This window comes from Leopardus geoffroyi, chromosome B3 (genome assembly GCF_018350155.1).
Source record: "Leopardus geoffroyi isolate Oge1 chromosome B3, O.geoffroyi_Oge1_pat1.0, whole genome shotgun sequence".
NCBI lineage: Eukaryota > Metazoa > Chordata > Mammalia > Carnivora > Felidae > Leopardus > Leopardus geoffroyi.
The window spans coordinates 74,562,159-74,582,064 of record NC_059337.1 but is presented as its reverse complement, the minus strand read 5'-3'; the positions used below and the strand labels follow the sequence as shown (position 1 = coordinate 74,582,064).

The 19,906-nt window shown below is 49.5% G+C and overlaps 3 protein-coding genes across 11 annotated transcripts in view; 1 reads left to right on the top strand and 2 right to left on the bottom strand.

The window, feature by feature from the left end:
- Nucleotides 1–1,698: 1,698 nt before the first annotated feature.
- On the bottom strand, nt 1,699–3,900 carry FITM1 (fat storage inducing transmembrane protein 1). The gene is made up of 2 exons (XM_045450492.1): nt 2,717–3,900; nt 1,699–2,336 (listed from the first exon to the last, which is right to left on the bottom strand). Exons 1-2 carry the CDS (start codon nt 2,980–2,982, stop codon nt 1,724–1,726), a joined length of 879 nt encoding a protein of 292 aa, XP_045306448.1. The 5' UTR covers nt 2,983–3,900; the 3' UTR covers nt 1,699–1,723.
- A 4,135-nt stretch (nt 3,901–8,035) lies between these two features.
- DCAF11 (DDB1 and CUL4 associated factor 11) lies at nt 8,036–17,301 on the bottom strand. Of its 9 annotated transcripts, none has more exons than XM_045450478.1 (15): nt 17,157–17,301; nt 15,420–15,787; nt 14,407–14,534; nt 14,025–14,152; nt 13,683–13,747; nt 13,274–13,374; nt 12,898–13,044; nt 12,630–12,684; nt 12,202–12,270; nt 11,813–11,870; nt 11,528–11,713; nt 10,938–11,091; nt 10,382–10,534; nt 8,991–9,097; nt 8,036–8,895 (listed from the first exon to the last, which is right to left on the bottom strand). In XM_045450478.1, the coding sequence occupies exons 2-15, from the start codon at nt 15,572–15,574 to the stop codon at nt 8,761–8,763; spliced, it is 1,641 nt and encodes a 546-aa protein (XP_045306434.1). In that variant the 5' UTR covers nt 15,575–15,787; nt 17,157–17,301; the 3' UTR covers nt 8,036–8,760. The 9 variants fall into 9 exon arrangements, 8 of the variants coding, with proteins under 8 accessions (XP_045306434.1, XP_045306439.1, XP_045306438.1 ...); XM_045450483.1 differs by having other exon boundaries at nt 15,443–15,787; XM_045450482.1 differs by having other exon boundaries at nt 15,420–15,626.
- Nucleotides 16,368–19,906, top strand: part of NRL (neural retina leucine zipper) — a 29,732-nt gene continuing 26,193 nt past the window's right edge. The window contains exon 1 of the mRNA XM_045450487.1: nt 16,368–16,470. The gene's annotated coding sequence lies outside the window, so the exon portion shown is untranslated. The remainder of the gene's footprint in view (nt 16,471–19,906) is intronic.

Sequence of the window (19,906 nt, the reverse complement as noted above, 5' to 3'; positions counted from 1 at the left end):
AGAGAGAGAGAAAGAGAGCAAGCAGGGGAGGGGCAGAGAGAGAGGGAGGCACAGAGTCTGAAGCAGGCTCAGGCTCTGAGCTGTCAGCACAGAGCCTGACACAGGACCCTAACTGGTGAGATCATGACCTGAGTTGAAGTTGGATGTTTAACTGACTCAGCCACCCAGGTGCTCCACGGATAGTGTGGTTTAGACCAGGAGTTGGCAAACTTTTTCTGTAAAAAGCCAGATAGTAAATAATTTAGGCTTTGTGGGTCAATGGTGTCTGTAGTAATGACTCAACTCTGCCATTGCAGCAGGTATGAATGAATGAATACCTAAATGAATCAGTATGTCTAGGTTCCAATAAAACTATCTATGGACAATGGATTTTGAATTCTGTGTAATTTTCTCATATCATGGAATATTCTTTTTTTCAATCATTAAAAACTTAAAAATCTGGGCGCCTGGGTGGCTCAGCTGGTTAAGCGTCAGACTTCAGCTCAGATCATATCTCAGGGTTTGTGAGTTTGAGCCCCGCGTCGGGCTCTGTGCTGACAGCTCAGAGCCTGGAGCCTGCTTTGGATTCTGTGTCTCCTCTATCTCCACCCCTTCCTCGCTTGTGTTCAATCTCTCTCTCTCAAAAATAAACTAAATAAAAAATTTTTTTAATGTAAAAACTTTTCTTAACTCTCAGGCCATACAAAACTGGCCACAGGAGGGCTGTAGTTGCTGGTCCTCAGTTTAGAGCACAGACAATGGACCCACATCGTGTGGGTTTATAATCCTGACTTTGATATTTACTAGCTGTGAACAAGTTACTTAACCTCTGTATCTCAGTTTTCACAAATGTACAGTAGGAATACCACCAAACCTACCTGATAGTGTTGGTGTTGTTATGAGGGCTAAATGTCTTAATTTATATGAAGAACTTAGAAACACTTAGAACTGTGCCTGGCACATAGTAAGCGCAATAGAAGCATTTGCTATTATTTGTGAGTTTATCATCTGCCTCCCCCATTAACCCATAAGCCTCCAAAGAGCAGAAAACTTGTCTTTTTTTTTTTTTTTGCTTTTGATTTATAATTATTATTTTTAAATGTCTGTTTATTTTGAGAGAGAGAGAATGTGAGCAGGGGAGGGGCAGAGAGAGGGAGAGAGAGAGAATCCCAAGCAGGCTCTGTGTTGTTAGTGCAGAGCCCGACTCAGGGCTCCATCTCACGAACTGTGAGATCATGACCCGAGCTGAAGTCAAGTAGGATGCTTAACTAACCAAGCCACCCAGGTCCTCCAGAAACCTTGTCTCATTCATAAGGCATGGAACTCTGCTTGGCTCAATAAATACCTGTTAAATAAATGTGCTCAGATAGGCCCCTGAGGAAGGCGGAGGGTGGGATTCAGTGCAGGAGGCAGGAAAAACAAATCAGCCAGGCTAGAGATGAAGCACCTGCCCAGCAGGAGTGCTACCCATACCTAAGGGCGCTTTTACCTGCTCTAACATCACCATTCCTTGACAGCAAAACCCTCCATGTAGCTTGAAGTCTGCAAGGACTGGGAGACTAAAAGGACAGCAAGAGGGATGGAGATCAAGCATAAGGAAGGATATTCAAAGTCCGTAACAGCAAGGAATGGTTGAGGAATGCGAGACTGCCTGATTCTTTTCTTATCCTTCCCACTGTTTCTGAGTCCCCCCAACCAAATGATGAGAAGAGCCAGACCTAGGCCTGATTTGCCTTTATTGCTTTCAGTTATGCTTGCGGCTGGAGTGGGGCCGAGGGAAGAGCCCGTGGCCTGGGCTCCCTGGAGACCAGGGCTGATGATACCAGCTGCCATAGGTGAGGTACCAGGCAAAGGTCCCCACTGCAGCACCCACCACCTTGTGAGTATACTGGTGGAAATAGATGACGGTACAGAGCAGCAAGAAGTTCCAGAGGCCCAGCAGCAGCACGTTGAGCAGGAAGACTAGGCGTAGGGGCGCACCGGCTGGCAGCCCATGGGCCAGGTACTTGGCGAACACAGCGGCTTCCTCAGCCATGAGCAGACAGCAGAAGGTGAGCAGGAAGGTGTGGGAGGAGACCGTGTAGCCCCGCCACTGGTGGCCGGCTGCCAGGCAGCTGCGGCGGTCGGGAAGCTCGTGCAGCAGCAGGCCCTGGGGCAGAGGCTCGAAGCAGGAACCAGTCAGGTCCTCGATGAGCAGGAAGGCCCTGCCGGCCCCCCGCCACACTGCGGCTCCCACCACCAGCCGGCTCAGGTGCCGGGCAGTCACCGCCACGCGCCGGGTAGCCAGGAACACCACCAGCAACACGAAGCCCCCCAGGAAGGTGCACGTCCAGCCCCATGCCGAATTCACAAACTTTCTGTGGGCACAGGAGAAGGGAGGCTATTGGGACCCCTCAAGCCCCATCTCCCACCCCATCTGTGTTCCCATCACTGCTGTTCCCAGTCCTTGCATATCATCTCTGGATCCATTTCCTCCCCCTACCCACCCCCATTCACTTAAACTTTGCCATCTCCTTAGAGGCCCATTCAGCCTTCTAGGACCCATATTTCCTCTTCAGCCCTGCTCCTGATTTCCCCTGTACCCCACAACTCTGTTCCCCTCCCCCTCCTCCCAACTTCTCCTCAACCTCCTAGCCTATTTTTAGTGTCCAGACTGGCAGGAGGACAGAAGCCTGGAGGAGGGAGCTGGGATCCCAGAGCACAGGGAGCCGGCACCCACAGCCTCAAGTGGACTCACATGTTGAAGAAGTTGCCGTGGCTGGCGAAGATAGTCCGAGGGTTGACATGGAACTGCAGAAGGGGCCCAAAGATGACCACTGCTGCCAACCAGGCATGGTAGAGGCGCCGTAAGCAGGGGCTGCCCAGGAGCCGGGCAGCCTGTTCACTTCCAAAGTACAGCAAGGCAGAGGCCACCCAGAGCAGCACCTTGACCAGGCAGCCCAGCAGTGCCCGGATTCGGGCCCCGGCCCCCAGCCCTGCCCCCACCACCGGCCCCCGCTCCATGTTCCCTCCCCTCCCCACTAACTGCTTGCTCTGCTGGGCAGCTGAGGAGGGGCTGATGGGGCCCCCCCTGGACAAGGACAGGCAGTGACAGGTGTGGCAGACACAGGGCAGAGCCCTGTTGGCAGCTGGCAGGCGGGGGAGAGGGGCGGGGGGCAGCAAGGGGCCAGGGCGGAGGGCTGCCACGTCAGCAGGGTCCTAGCCTTAGATGTGTGTCCTGACAGTGGCCTGTGTCCTTTCCTGTTAGCCCTGTGTCCCCTTGACTCTCTAGGTCTGTGTCCCCAGCTCCAACCCTGTTCTAGTTCTTGTTGGAGGGTAAGGTCTACTGTTCAGTGTTGTCTTTGTCCACAGTCTGCCTGGGTCTGCCTGTCTTTGTTTGATCAGCCAGTCACCCCCACCCCACCCCAAACTTACTTTGTTTGCTCCACAGGGAAATCAGGGGTCATGAAGATTCAGATTAACTAAATTTTGGAAATCATTAAAAATATCTGTGTCTGGGGGCACCCCAGTGGCTCAGTCGGTTGAGCGTCTGACTCCTGATTGTGGTTCAGTCATGATCCCAGGGTTGTGGGATCGAGCCCTCCATCTAGCTCTGGCTTAGCTTGCATGATCTCTCTCTCAAAATGATAACGTTTTTGTTTTTGTTTTTTTTTTTAAACTAAAAAACAAACAACCCCCCCCCCCCCCCACAAAGAATGGTCTCACCTTAGATCTGATGTCTGGTGCATTGCATAACCACCATGGTTTATGTAGGGCCAAACTAGCCCCTCAGAGCTCCTCACACCAGACAGGGGCTGGGTCTGGGTCAAGCCCCTCGGGTCAAGGTGCACCTAAGTGGATACCCCTGCTGATGTGCCTTCTCTGCCTGAGTTGGACACTGTGCCGTGCACAGACATCTCATGCATCCTGATTCAGGAGAGGGGCTAGATCCCACTGATGAAACAGACCCAGATTTTTTTTTTTTTTTAATTTTACAGAGACTGTGAGCGGGGGGAGAGGGGCAGAGGGAGAATCTTGAAGTTTATTTATTTTGAGAGAGAGAGAGACAGCATGAGTGGGGAGGGGCAGAGAGAAGGAGAGGGAGAATCCCATGCAGTTTCTGCACTGCCAGTGCAGAGCTGGATGCAGGGCTCAGACCCATGAAGCTGAGAGATCATGACCTGAGCCAAAACCAAGATTCTGGCACTTGATGGACTGAGCCACCCAGGCACCCCCCATTCCTTGGTGTTTATTATGATGGCCAACACATGAAATCCAAATGTCTGATGAAAGGCGTACTGTATGAAAGATGGTGGCAGCCCCGGTTGGACTTTCAGAACCCCAAAGATTAGGCTTAGTACCATGTGATGGGGGTGGGAGTGGAGACCTTACAAAAATCCCCAGCTTGGAGTCCATCAAAACCTTAGGTTGTGTCCACCTACCAGTTACCCTGGGTCCTAAGCCCCACACTGGCCTCCCAGCCTGACCCCTGGGGCTAGAACCGCAAGGAGGAGAGCAACCTAACCAAGGGACATCCCTCTTATTCAGTAACTGTTCTGGGATACTTTTTTTGTCTGCCTTCCTCATTCCACAAAACTGTGGTGGGTTTTCAGAGCACAGTGGAGGCCCATGAAGTAGTGAAAAGAATGAGCAAGCAAGTACCCCTAGGTTCTGAACTGTGTGACTTTGGGAAAATCAACTAATTTTCCTTGGTCCTCCGTGCCCTCATTCATAAACTGACCAACATTGACTAATCAATCTGATTCCTTCCAGATCCTAAAGCCATACCTCGACATAGTTCCTGTTTATGGACCCCAACATGAAGACCTATAGAACCTCTCACACATTTTTAAGTTGACAAAAAAATTTTCATTGTAATTAAAAAAAATTTGTTTTATGTTTTATTTATTTTTGAGACAGAGAGAGACAGAGCATGAACGGGGGAGGGGCAGAGAGAGAGGGAGACACAGAATCTGAAGCAGGCTTCAGGCTCCGAGCTGTCAGCACAGAGCCCGATGCAGGGCTCAAACTCACGGACCGTGAGATCATGACCTGAGCCGAAGTCGGACGCTTAACCGACTGAGCCACCCAGGCGCCCCTCATTGTAACTTTAAATAGTTGCACAGAACATAATTTCCAACGCATTTTCTATAGATCACTCTTTTAAATATACCCAATGGAATCGAAACCCTACAGTGACTATATATCTTACCATTATCCACTTAAAAAACACATGACAAGATCTTAATAGTCAGAAATCATATTTCTATTAGACTTCCCCTACAGAATTTATCCTAATGTTTTTGTGCCTGAAAGTTTATTTTTTATTAATTTTTTTAATGTTTATTTTTGAGAGAGAGAGAGACAGAATGTGAGATAGTTTCACATTGAGAGAGAGGGAGACACAGAATCCGAAGCAGGCTCCAGGCTCCGAGCTGTCCGCACAGAGCCGGACACGGGGCTCAAACTCACGAGCTGTGAGATCATGACCTGAGCCAAAGTCAGATGCTCAACTGACTCAGTCATCCAGTCGCCCTCTGAAAGTCTTTTATTGATCACGTCTCTGCCAAAAAAAGTCTGTAACTTAAAACTTAATTTTAATTTTTTTAAAGTTATTTTGAGAGCGAGAGTCCCAAGCAGCCTCTGTGCTGCCAATGCAGAGCCCAATGTGAGGCTCAATCCCATGAAAATGTGAGATCATGACCTGAGCCGAAATCGAGTGAGACACTTAATCGACTGAACCACCCAGGTGCCCTGAAAGTTAATTTTTAAATATTTCTTGTGTTCATAAGGCCCTGAAATTAAAACGTTTTTCTTCTGGATAAAGTTTTCATAATAATTGTTAATAATATAAAATGTATAATTAGTACAGCAAAGATTTCACTTTTTTTTTTTGTAGCTTTGGTTTTTTTTTAATTTAAACTTTAGTTAAAAAAAATTTTTTTAGGGGCGCCTGGGTGGCGCAGTCGGTTAAGCGTCCGACTTCAGCCAGGTCACGATCTCGCGGTCCGTGAGTTCGAGCCCCGCGTTGGACTCTGGGCTGACGGCTCAGAGCCTGGAGCCTGTTTCCGATTCTGTGTCTCCCTCTCTCTCTGCCCCTCCCCCGTTCATGCTCTGTCTCTCTCTGTCCCAAAAATAAATAAACTTAAAAAAAAAAATTTCTTTTAGGGGCGCCTGGGTGGCTTGGTCGGTTAAGCGTCCGACTTCGGCTCAGGTCATGATCTCATGGTCCGTGAGTTCGAGCCCCACGTCGGGCTCTGTGCTGACAGCTCAGAGCCTGGAGCCTGCTTCGGATTCTGTGTCTCCCTCTCTCTCTGCCCCTCCCCTGTTCATGCTCTCTCTGTCTCAAAAATAAATAAATGTTAAAAAAAAATTTTTTTAAAAAAAATTTTTTTTAGTTAACATACAGTACAATATTGGTTTCAGGAGAATTTGGTGAGTCATCACTTCCATGCAACACCCAGTCCTCATCCCAACAAGTGCCCTCCTTAGTACCCATTACCCATCTAGCCCATCTCCCACCCACCTCCATCAATCCATAGTTTGTTCTCTATCATTAAGAGCCTCTTGTGGTTTCCCTCTCTTCTCTCCCCACCCCTTCCCCTATGTTCATGTTTTGTTTCTTAAATTCCACATATGAGTGAAACCATATATTTGTCTTTCTTTCTCTGACCAATTTATTTCACTTAGCATAATACACTCTAGTTCCATCCACATCATTACAAATGGCAAGATTTCATTCTTTCTGATCGCCAAGTAATATTCCATTGTATATATATGTATACCTCTTCTTTATCCAATCATCAGTCAGATTTCACTTATTTCTGATAATTAATAAGCTAAAATTGTATTGGAAATTCATCTTTTTTCTTAAAAAATTTTTAATGTTTATTTTTGAGAGAGAGAGAGAGGGGGAGAGAGAGAGAGGTGGATGGAGCACAAGTAGGAGAGTGGCAGAGAGAGAGGGAGACACAGAATCTGAAGCAGGTTCCAGGCTCTCAGCTGTCAGCACAGAGCCTGACACAGGGCTCGAACCCATGAACCATGAGATCATGACCTGAGCCGAAGTCAGATGCTTAACTGACTGAGCCACCCAGGCGCCCTGGAAATTCATCTCTTGATAAGAAGAATGGATGGTCCTTGAGGCCTTGATTAAAGGAGCCTTTGAGGATATTAAAAATTGTAATTTGCTTCTAAGTTTTGGCGCTCTGGAGGTAATACAGGTTCTGCGTGAGATGGGTGGCATCTCTGGGGTGAAGTGACAGAAGGGGAATGAGGAGGGCCAGTAGGAAGGGAGACAGGCATGATAGTTTCACATTAGGCAGATCAGTCAGAGGAAAGAGATCACATGTGGGCCGAGCAGCTGGAGAATCTACTCTTTTAAAACTACCTGTTTTGCTGTGAAAGACGAATCCCTTTTACCCCTTGCTGTGTCTTTGAGAACACTTGGAGGTGTGTATGCTGGTTTGCAAATTGCAGTAGGGATAATGAAATATCACAAAGAAGGGTAGATCAGAGCTGGGTGTGGACCCTAACCAACTCTCCTTCTGACCATAAACCATGGGTTTGCTCTGTCCCACCCCAAAGATATCTTTGGCAATCTATTATATCTGGGGCATGTTGCCTGACCTCTTCACATTGCCATTTCCTCACCTGTACAAAGGGTGGCTGTGAGGGTGGATGAGGTCCTCGGTGTGAAGCACCCAGATGGGGCCTGGCATCAGTGCCCATCCAGTTCTCTCTGGCTCTGAGCTATTTCTCATAGACCGGACCAGCTCCAAGGCCAGCCCCAGAACAAAGCTGATGTGGGTGTTCCAGGTTCTAATCTAAAATGCACTTACTTCCTGCTATCTCAATTTCTATTTGCTGGAAGTTTCTGAGTTCAGTGAGGGAGTTGCCTGTTGCAGAGCACAGTTAACAAATGATTTTGGCATTTCTCTTCATCTTGGGGGCATCAAAGGGATGTTTTCTCCCACAGAGAAGCATATCTGAAGGCTTTGTGGATACTACTTTCTTGAAGTGAGAGGATAAAAGGCCTTAGACAGGAAAAAGAATGAGACAGAAACAGACACTGAGCCAGGTTCCCACAGAGAATTTATTGAGGGAGCCAAAGCCAGTGAGAGGACGAAGGAGTCCTACTTCAACATCCCTCCTTGAAGCTGCTGGCCTCCAGCATGATGGAAGCCTGGGAAGGGAGGGCCTGCCCTGTGTGGGGCCACATGGAGCCTCTCACACCACAACCTGTCCCACCCCAAAGACCCAGACATAGAGAGAGAAGATCTAATTCCCACCCAGGAGGGTGCTAATGATATGCCTTACTCATCCCACCCTCCCCTAAACGGCTAGAGCTCTAGCCTTCAGGACCTCTGGAAGAAGGGCCAGGATGCCTGGCCCTCGGATTGGCCAGTCTAATCCTCAACATGAAGGCCAGGGAAGGGTCTGGCTGACAGCTCAGTTCAGACCTGGCCCCGGGCATCTATTCTAGGAGCTAACACTTAACATCCAAACATGATTAAAAACACTCAGGACAGTTCTCCTGCTGACAAAGGCCACACCCCAGATAATGGCAGTCCTGCCAAACCCTGGCCAGAGATAGACGCCCAAGCCACTGGGTGTGAGCACATGAGGAGACAGAGTTACTCTGCCCCTTGGGGAGGCCCTTCTAGGGCTCAGCTAGGGCCCCAAAGCCTGGGCTTGTGCTCCTCCCCATCCAATGCCAGGGATGCCCCCTCAGATCTCCCGGAAGGGAGGAGGCAGAGAGCTTGTAAGAGGCTCACCGGTGTATGGGGCTGGAGATCAGGTCTACTGGGGTGAGGAAAAGGCTGCAGAGGGGTGGGGCACTGGGGCAGGGGCGCTGAGGGGCTCCTCAGATTCTGGCATGTCGTCCTGGAAGTACTCGGCCTGGCGGTACTGCCAGAGACGCAGGTTCCCATCCCACTGCAGGGCAGAAGGTGGCAAGTAGTCAGGGGGTGCTGCCCTGCCTAGGTCCAAGTCCCAGACATGCACTGGCCCCCCAACCCCTGCCACCTCACCGAACTGCTGACAATCTTTTCCTCAAAGGGGTGCCAGCTGACGTCACGCACGCAGGCCTTGTGGTTGGTCAGCTTCTTCACGATGTGGCCGCTGAGGAGGTCGTACACTGTCCAGGGAAGGTCAGAGTGGAGACGGGGCTGCCAGAGTACCTTCTAAATACCCCTCACAGTTCCTGAACTGTACTGCTTACCTCTAGGGCAATTTCCCCACTTTCGCAGGGAGCAAAGCCCACACCAGAGGATGATGTAATTTCTCTTTCTTTTCCCTACCTCGGCTTGAGTGTGTGGTCTGGCAGAGCTTGGATACCTCTCCCTGGCCCTTACCTAAACTTCACAGGGTCAAAAGTTAAGAAAATGTAATGTGGCTTTAAAGCTCTTTACAACAATTTTCTATGAAACCCATAAGATATGGAAGGCACAACAAAAGTGAACAATGGGCTCTCTGCACAGACACCTGAGTCTTCTGGAGTCTTCTGGACAGGGGTGCATCTTCCTTTCTGAGTGGGCCCCTGAGTGCCTCCCTAGGTATGGCACTGTCTTAGGCTCCTCATAGCTGTACATGTATTTGTGTCTTTCTGCACACTTTCTGCTTTAATGACTGCATGTCCTTTACTATGAGCTTGTCTTCTTGTGTCATCCTATTTGTCCCTGCCCTCCATTTCCGCACCCCCCCCCCCCACCCCGGCTTTTCATCTGCAATCTCTTTCTTTCCTTGACAGGCTAAAAAAATAGAACTAAGTATATTTTTGGCAATCTATTATTATATTTACTAAATAGAAGCCTATGTTCCTTCTTTTAATGTTTATTTATTTTGAGAGAGAGAGAAACAGAAGGTGAGTGGGCAGGGGTAGAGAGAGAGGGAGACACAGAAGCTGAAGCAGGCTCGAGGCTCCGAGCTGTCAGCACGGAGCCTGACGTGGGGCTCGAACTCACGAACCATGAGATCATGACCTGAGCCGAAATCGAAAGTCAGACGCTTAACTGACTGAGCCATTCAGGTGCTCCTATGTTCCTTTTCCTAATTTAACATGTTAGGGTGTCTGGGTGGCTCAGTCGGTTAAGTGTCTGACTTTTGATTTCGGCTCACGTCATGATTCCAGGGTCATGGGATTGAGCCTGCGTCTGGCTCACGCTGGGCGTGGAGCCTGCTGGAGATTCTCTTTCTCCCTCTCCCTCTGCCCCTTCCACACTTGTACTCTCTCTTAAAAAAAAAAAAAAAGTGCTAGTGAATACAATGTTTTCTACTTCCCTAAGCCTAACCTGCTCCAAACTGAATTAAATCTCACTTATAGTCACCATTAAGACATTTAAGGTGGTTACTGGTAACAGGTGAAATGCCAGAGAAATATTCCTGCCTTTCCCAAGGCCCCCTCTTCTGACACAATCCTTACCGACAACTTTGCCAGTAGAGCAGCCACTGTAGATGAACTGCTGGCCGGTGCTATGGGTGGGGGAGAATCGGCAACGGATAAGGGTATGCAGCACCCCATGGCCCCGGTAGGTCATCAAGGAGCTGTCTCCTGGGAGTTTCAGTTTCCGCCAGGCTGGGTAGGGATGTATGGAGAACCCTAGGTTAGGGAGTCTGGATTCTCCTGTATCATCAGTCCTCAGCAAAGACTGATGCTTACAGATGACTGCCTTTCCAGTCTCCGACTGGTGGCTCCTTCCCCACCTGATGTTCACCAATATGGCTCAGCATGCTGGTTGTGAAGATACTGAAATACTTTTTGTATTGGTTGTTTCTGAGTGAGCCCCAGCCCCGGGAACCCCAACTCTCCCCAGAGTTCAGCAAAGACTTCATGCCTAGCAAGAGGGAGTTGGGGGGAGGGACCCAGGCTACGGTCACATCCACTGTGCCCATGCCAGGCCTTACCAGGGGTTAATTATTTTAACTACCACCCCTGACTCTTTATTCTCCAGATCTCAGGTTCTACCTTCCACTCTCACCTTTTTTGGGTACCTGCTGCCAGCGGTAGTCCCAGTTTTGCTGTGTGGCAGCCTGCCGTGAGGCTTCCATACCTTCCCGACTAGAAAAGCGTCGGATATCCCAGAGCTTGATGGTCTGGTCTTTGGAGTTGGAGATGAGATACCGGGCATCACCCTGTGAATCCCCAGATGGGGAACAAGGTATCAGAGTTTGCAAATATCGGGGTCTGTCAGTCCAGCTCTGCTTCTCCAGGTGAGGGGGAAGAATGTCAGTCCTTTGACTTAGCTTGCCTCTTTCTTCATCCAGGTGAGCTCACCATTGGTATTCTACCACAGACCCGACCCCCTGGCTAGCTTTCCCCTTCTTTGCCCAGGGACTGGCTGGGCCTCCTATTCTATCCTGGATTAATTGTCTTCTTTCCTTCCACAGAAAGCCCTGCCCTGTTCCTTGAGGACTGGTGAATACAGATGGAGCTCATGTTTCTTGGCTTAAGTCCCTTCCCTAAACTCCAGCTCTTGCAAACCTTAGCTAATAAGGAGTTTGGTGAGTTTCCATGCCAGGCCACTTTGACAACCGTAACCTGGCTGTGCGGTTCTGCTTCCCTGCCCACCTTGCTGTCAATGAAGGTGATGCCGTCCTGGTGTCCAGCCAGTGCACCCACGGGCTTAGGGTCATCCTCCCGCATGGTGCGTCGATCCCACACTTTGCAGATGGCATCATCACCCCCAGAGAACAGGATTTGGGAGCTTATGTCAGCAAAGGCCACTGCATTCACATCATCCTCATGGGACTCAATCTAGCGAAGAAGGAAGCCAGAACACCTAGGACCTCTTTCTAGGTCTTCTAATAGGCCAAAAGACCAGGAAGCAGAGGCTCTAAGTTTCAAGGACATTACCTGAAGGGTGCGCCGGTTCTGTTCTCGATCAAAGACGTATAGGCAGCCATCATTGGCCCTGAAAGGGAAGGGATAAAGAGGGTCCTGGAGCCAGAACTAAGAGGACTTATGCTGTGTATGCTCTAGAGAGTCCCTGTTGCAAAGTCCTGCTGAGGGGCAAGCCCTGGTCTCTTCTTACACAGGAGGTGGGAAAAAAGTTAGCTGTGTTTTGGCAAGCAAGTTTGAGACGTCCCATCTCATGCTGGGGAAACAGTGAGCAAGAGGTGAAGCAACTCGTAAACCCTGACCTTGGAGAAGGGCTGGTTGTTTCTCCATAGTGGGGTCCGGTACAGTCTCTGGGAGAACTCCTACCTCATTAATTGAGGAGTGCATCCCCTACAAATACTCACCCTCCTAACACTTCCCGTCCATCTGAGGAGACAGCGATGGAAAAGACAGCAAAGCGACGCTCATCTGGCCTGAAAAGAGCATAGAAGGAACTGGGTTAAGTGGACTCCCCTCAGCCTTTGTTGATCTGCACAGAATCTGACGAGGATTGTAAGGCACACTTCTAAGGGGAAAAGGAAGTCCGGCTAATGCGTGCCAGAATGTGGATCACCTCAGTGAGGACGCGGAAATAATCCCGCAACCATCTGTTTTACCCTGGTCCTCTGGCTGAAAAGGATGGGCGCTTCCCTCCCAGGAACCCGCACAGAGACACTTGCAACCAGTGTACTTTCTCCCTCTAAGCAGGAGTTCCAGTTCAGGAGGTTTGCTCCTGGAAAGCCTTCCTCTTGAGAAGTTTCTGATGAGTCTGCCCAAGGAGGGAAGCCAGTACCTTAGATCCAGGGCAGTGTGTGTGTCTCCCTCCCCGTAGATGTTGCAGATATGAACTAAGAAAGGCAAGAGAGACAAGAATCTTTCAGAGCTGGGGGAAGGAGAGTGGAAGTGAAGCTGGGCAGGAGATGGAACAAAGGGCAAGGATGTCAGACCCTGGGAGTGATCCTCCCAGGAGAAGGGATAAAGTCCTGGCACAATGGACGTGGGCATTCGGGAGACCTCGGGTCCTGGGCTGGAGAGCCAGTAGAAGTCTGGGGCATACTCACTGTAATCAGACCAGCTGGAATATAGGAAGTGGTTCCCATCAGGGGTGAAGGCCACGTCCAGTACGCTCCAGCCTACATCCCGGGCCTTGATGCTCTTGAATTTATGAAAGCGGCCATACCGGCAGTCATACAGTCGGATTGTCTGGTCTGGGTAAGTGGGGATCAGGCAGAATTAGGGAACCCTCTTCTTGCATCCTCTCTAGATCTGACCTCTCCTTCTCTGTACATCTGTGGAATCTTCTCTTGATCATGGGGAATGTGTTCTGGCTAAGCATCCTAACCCAGGGTCAGCGTTCCCTCAGTCTGGGGCTTTCTAGCCTCAGTCAGGGGGTATATTCCTTGTTTCAGGGTAGTTCGTAGGACCAGGGACTGGTACCTTGGCAAGCAGACATGAAGATCTGACCATCTTTGCTGTAGATGCCGCAGAAAGCTTTCTGAGAGTAGGTATCAGTGAAACCCAGATCGTTGGGCAAGAAGCTGGGAAGGGACAGGGAAAGTGAAGGTAAAGGGAGCTGAGGATGAGGATTATCCCGGTTAGCAGAATCCTAACAGAGCTGGGTGTGAGTACGAGGGCGAACTTCCCTTTTGGCCTGGGGTATAATCCCTGTTCTTACATTCATTTGTTTGTCTTCTCAGTTCCTACGCTTTTCCAGTTTGTTTACTCTCAAACTTTGACCCCATTTAACTTTAATATCCCTGACCATCCTTTTATACCTGTCCCTTCAAAGTTTAGGGGATAAAACCTATCTGGCCCTTAGAGTCTCTCCACCAAGCCCCATACTCACTGAGACATCATTCGAGACCGTTCTCCAAGGGAGAAGCTTCCCCGGTGGCAGAGGCCCCGTTCTCTCTAAAGGAAGGGATTGGGGAATATTGCTAGCACAAACAGAGGGCCACTGCAGCCACACCAAGCCCCCTCCTCCAAAGAGATTGCTCTCGCTACAGAAATAGACACCACACACACTAGTGTGTCCCACCAAACTCCGATGTAGACTGGCTAAGAAGTCTCCAGCTCCAGCACTTGAGGCTTCCTTGGAAAGTTTATTTCCCTCTTCTCTGGGGCAGACAGAGCTTCTGGCTACCTCAGGAGGCCTGCTGCCAGGCTGGGTGGAGGTTGAGAGGCCTACCTGGTGCAGCATTTGAGGAAAGCTGTGCTCCCGGGCTGCCCGTCTAAGCCCCAGCCGCCCTGTGGCCAATTCCACTTGTGTCTTGATCTCATTGCATTCCAGCTCCCGGGTGTCAGGAGTTGCGTCCACTGTGAGTATCAAGGAGAAGTTTCATCCTAGGTTTTGCAGCCGCAGAACTGTGCTCCAGCCCACTCAATGTGGCCGAATATACTACAGCTGTGAAGGCTCCCTCATTCCCTGAGTTATCTCATCTTATTTCAGTTTAACATATGTTCTTACAAAAAAAAAAAAAAAAAAAAAAAAAGAAAAGAAAAAGAAAAGAAAAAGGATTTTCTAATGAAAGTCTTCCAATGTTAGGGTCTCAGTCTGCCTTTCCTCTTACCAGGTGGGTTGTATCGGTCCCCAAGACGGCCATCCCAGGCACTGTCATGCTCTTCCTCCGAGTCTGAGAGGGCCTGGATGAGTTGTAAATTTGCTGCACCTCCTCCCTGCACCAACCTCACTTGGCCTCTATGGAGAGATGCCCATGATAAAAGGGAGGATCCCTTCCCCAAACCAACCAAATTCAGAGTCAATGGCTATCCACCTACTACTCAAACCCTACACTGTCCCTGTTTTGAAGTTTGAGGCTGACTAGACCTTGGCTGTAATTTTCAGTCTCCTATAAGATACAGTAGGAAACGAATCTTCATGCTTACAGCAGGAGCGGAGAACCGCAACATTCCGTGGATGTTGACAAACCTACTAAACTGACTTCCTAGAGAGCTAAAAGTTCTAAGAGCATTTCCTTCTGAGCCTCTTGCCTGAGGAGTCCAGAATAGAACTAAAGGGAATCCCAGGCTTGTCTTCTTCCCAAGGAGCTACAGCTAAACAACAAAGCCAGTGGCAAACCTTTTTGGTTAAGTGCTGGTGGTCAATTTCCTCAAAGCATTCTTTCCTCAAGAACAGGGTTAGAGTTAGGTTAATTTAAACTTGTTTTTCAAGTAAGTCCACATGGCCTCGTATCACATGTCAATAACTTCACAGAAGTTGAACACCCACCTCCCCAGCTCTTCTCTTTACCCCTCACATCACTCCTCTTCCATCAGGGCCCCATTTTCATTTTATTTTTTACTTACTTGGAAAATAGCTTACATTTGTGTAGAAACAGCTAGAGAGGCTCCCCTGAACAGTTCCCTCAAACACAGAAGTGAGTTTGTCTTCGTGACCCTCCCTAATTAAGAACTACTCTTGTTGTGTATTGAGATCAGTGCCATGAATGTCCAGAAGGGAAGCTCAAACAGAACAGCTGGTCTGGGCTAATCCCATTCCCTATCCTCTTTAACTTCACTGCCTGGAGTTGGGATCAAGGGACTGTGGTGGTCCCTGGTGGGGACACATCAGAGGGTAAGTTACCTGCGGAGGAGATAGGCCAGTACCTGGGCCAGATCCACATCTTCATCCTCCTCTTCCTCTTCCTCACTCCGACGCAGGCTAGCCCCTCTTCGGGGCAAGCCCTCGGAGGGGTCTCCGGACCCAGTTCCTGCGCTACTGCTATTCCGTGATCCCATCTTCTGATCACAGCATCATTAGGTCCTGTGCAGGGACTCCTCGTGTCACCTCCTTGGGTTTGATGAAAGCAAAGCCTGCTCTAGAAACACCAGTGTCTCCTGAGATAGAGCGGTAGCTATCTCTAGGAGGGCGACCCTTCCTAGGGACTGAGATCCCTTCTCTTTAGCCTGTGACAACTCCCAAGGCTTCAGGACCACAAACCTTCCCCAATCCTGTGAAGCAAAAAAAAAAAAAAAAATCAGAGAGTGAAGTCTAAGGAGCTACCCTAGCTCACCAATGAGAATCCTTTGAAGAGGAATTTCTCAGTTTTCTACCTCAAACTCACCTATCAAAGTCCCCGGGGGGAGTAGGTGGGTGAATTCCCAGGTAGCCTCTCTGGCCGACCAATCAAAACCCCTCGCGGAAGAAAGCGCCTCATTAGCTTATCTCATGTAACCAATCAGAAGCCTTAAGGCTCTGAGACCCCCGACGCCCCCCTTACCGACCAATCAGAGCGCTTCTTTGCGAAAGCCGGCAGCAGCGACAACCAATGAAGTTAGAATTCAGCCTAACACCCCTTCCTTCCTCGCCTCACGCCCACGTGGTGTGCTGGGGGTGTGTACGCCAAGTGGGGGAAGCAGGGAGAAGCCGAGAAGCCCCTCCCACTGAAGCCGGCGGTTACTGCCGCGCGCGAAACCACCCACCAGCCGGGAGCGGTCGCAGGACCCGCAGCGGCGCAAGGCCTTGTTTACACCGACTGCGGCCGCAGCGTTGGCCAACTGCTCCTCCGTCACGCGCCTCCTCCGTCATGCATCTCCTGGCTTCCCGGCCGGAGGACTGCAGACGTCACGCGTTGCCCCTGACGGCCCCGCCCCCTTGGCCCGCCAACTGGACAGCTGAGCACAGTGATTGACAGGTGGGCGGGAGAAAGTGCGTGAAGGGTGGGAGGGGAGAAAAAGCGCGCGACCGAGGAGGGGCGTTCGCTCTTCCTTGGGAGGAGTAGTGGGGAACCGGCTACTTCCTGATTCCGAGACAACGGAACTAGGCTTGATGGGTGAGGGGCGGGGCTTGCAATAAATTGGTGGTTTGCTACCTAGAGGTGTCTTACCGAGGGATACCATTTGCCGTCGGCCCCTAAAGTTCTTTTGCCTTCGCAATTTTCAGACGATCTCTAAGGGCCTCCCTTTCGCCTTCCTCCCGACCCGGCTCCAGCCTTATTTTGCTGGCTGTAGCTTCAGTCAGCCCGGCCCTAAGGGGTGACTGGTGCCTTTGGGGTGTGATCACGTCACACAAGGGGATCTAGGCCTCCACACCCTCGCTTCCGGGTTTAGCTTCCGGAAGCCTTGTTTTGTGGGGACTACCCTTTCTAGACCACCCTTTAGTTGCTTTGGCAACTTTTCAGATGACTCCTGGCTTCCCTTCGCGGTCTTTGCAGACGCTCCCTAACACACCCGTGGGTTTCTAGGGGCCTTTCCGGTTCCGTCTGTTCCCCTTGGAAGCCTCTCGGCTCTCCGGGATTTGCAGACCTTCCCTAGACCCTAGGTCTCCGGCGTGCCGCCTCCGCTCTGGGAGTCCGGCGAGTGCACGAGCGCCGCCTCCTACCCTTCTTCCGGGTTTATGAGTTAGCGGCTGTGTCCAAGGCCAGGACGTGCTACGTCTCGGGATCTTCTCCCAGGCTGGAAGTCGAGTGTACTCGCCGCGCCAAGTGCAAAGGTCCGGGGTCCAAGCTGCACTTCAGCGCCTCTAGTCCGCGCTGTTTTATAAGTGTTAACTCTCCCTGGGCCCCTGAGGTCAGGAATGGGTGTGGTCAGACCCGAGGACGCCTCTAGGTCTCTAGACCGCTAGATACAAGCTTATCGTTTCTGGTCGCTAGAGCCGGCATCTTAACGGGCGTGCGTTCTGTACTGGACCCTACTCTTGGTTTAATGGTGTGCTCTCGCCGACTGAAATGCCTGCTTTTTGAACAAGCACCTCGCACTTTCATCTTGCTGTGGGCTGTACTAATTATGTAGTAGATTCTGCCGGTCCCCCATCTCTGATTGTCAGGTAGCTTCCTAACAGTTTCCCTGTAACTGTAAACGACCTTAGGATTCTGTCGTTTCTGGGCTGTCCAGCCTGGAAAATCTGAAATCATTAAAAGAAGAATTTATTTTCTGTTTGCCCTTTTAATATAGTTCTTCAAGTCTTAAAGATTAGTTGAAGTTGTTTTCACCGTCACCACCCAAAATCAAAATTTCATTACTTCATGCCTCTCCTATTTGATCTGCTGGAAGTGTTTTTCTCTGATAGCATTTAGTTCTAAAGAACCTACAAGTGGTTCACTTTTGTTTATTGTTTCAGATACAAACTTCCAAATCTGGTTGTCTTATTTTTTTATCGGCCTTTTTACTGTAACTTCTGTCAAGCAATATGCCCATAAATTCTGTGCTGTTTCCACCTTTGCACCTTCCCAGGAGAATTTCTTACCTGGGGGAAACTTTTTAGACTCCCTTCCTCCTGACCCAATGGTACCACTTACAGGAATCTAGCTGGGACCTATATGCTAAATCTAGCCTTAAGATGTATGTTTGGGCTGCCTGGGTGGCTCAATCAGTTAAGTCCATACTCTTGGGGCGCTTGGGTGGCTCAGTTGGTTAAGCAAAGGACTTCTGGCTCAGGTCATGATCTCCCATCCGTGGGTTTGAGCCCTGCATCTGGCTCTGTGCTGACAGTTCAGAGCCCGGAGCCTTCTTCTGATTCTGTCTCTCTCTGCCCCTTGCCCGCTCACACTCTGTCTCTCTCAAAAATAAACATTAAAAAAAAAAAAGAGTCCGTACTCTTTTTAAAAATATTTTTAAACATTTATTTACTTTTGAAAGACAGAGACAGAGCATGAGCAGGGGAGGGGCAGAGAGAGCGGGAGACACAGAACCAGCACAGAGCCCCATGCAGGGCTCAAACCCACAAACTGTGAGATCATGACCTGAGCCGAAGCCAGATGCTTAACCGACTGAGCCACCCAGGCGCTCTGAGTCTGTACTCTTGATTTCGACTCCCCACTTTGGGCTCTGTGCTGACATGGACCCTGCTTGGGATTCTCTCTCTCCCTCTCTCTGCTCCTCCCCTGCTTGCTTGCTCTCTCTCGAAAATAAATTAATTTAAAAAAGGATATGTTCAACACATCAATTAATGATAATAGTAAAACACTGGAAACAAAATAGTCTAAATATACTGTAATATGGGAGTATATTGGTTAAGCAAATTATGCTCCATGTGGTAGACACAGAAATATCAGGTAGTCATTAAAATGATGTAGTCTTTTTTTTTTTTTTTGCTATGGGAAATTGTGCAAGTTATATTAAGTGTTTTTTTAATTTTTTTTTTTTTTTTTTTTTTTTTTTTTGGCAAAGTGCAAGTGGGGAGGGGCAGAGAAAGGAGGACAGAGGATCCAAAAGTGGGCTCTGTGCTGACAGGCTGATGATGTGGGGCTCGAACCCACCAACCATGAGATCATGACCTGAGCCAAAGTCAGATGCTCGAGCCACCCAGGTGGCCCAGGTTTGTGTTTTTGTTTTTTTTTTTTTTAATGTTTATTTTTTTTTTTTATTTAAAAAAAAATTTTTTTTTTCAACGTTTATTTATTTTTGGGACAGAGAGAGACAGAGCATGAACGGGGGAGGGGCAGAGAGAGAGGGAGACACAGAATCGGAAACAGGCTCCAGGCTCTGAGCCATCAGCCCAGAGCCCGACGCGGGGCTCGAACTCACGGACCGCGAGATCGTGACCTGGCTGAAGTCGGACGCTTAACCGACTGCGCCACCCAGGCGCCCCTAATGTTTATTTTTTAGAGGGAGGGAGGGGCAGAGAGAGGGAGACAAAGAATCCAAAGTAGGCTCCAGGCCCTGAGCTATCAGCACAGAGCCCAAATCAGGGCTGGAACCCATGGACTCAGAGGTCATTACCAGAGTCAAAGTTGATGCTTCACCAACTGAGCCACCCAGGTGCCTTGGAATACCATCTTTTAAAAAAAACCTAACTGTGGGGCACTTTGTCTCTGTCTCAAAAATAAACATTAAAAAAATTTTTTAATACAGAACTTGTACATTATTGAACAAAGCATTAAAAGTCATGTTAAATATTAAAAAAAAAAATTTGAGGGGTGCCTGGGTGGCTCAGTTGGTTAAGTGGCTGACTTCAGCTCAGGTCATGACCTTGTGACTCCCGAGTTTGAGCTCTTCATTGGGCTCTGCTGTCAGCACAGAGCCTGCTTTGGATCCTCTATCTCCTTTTTTCTCTGCCCCTCCCCTGTGCTTTCTTTCTGTCTCAAAAATAAATAGGGGCGCCTGGGTGGCACAGTCGGTTGAGCATCCAAC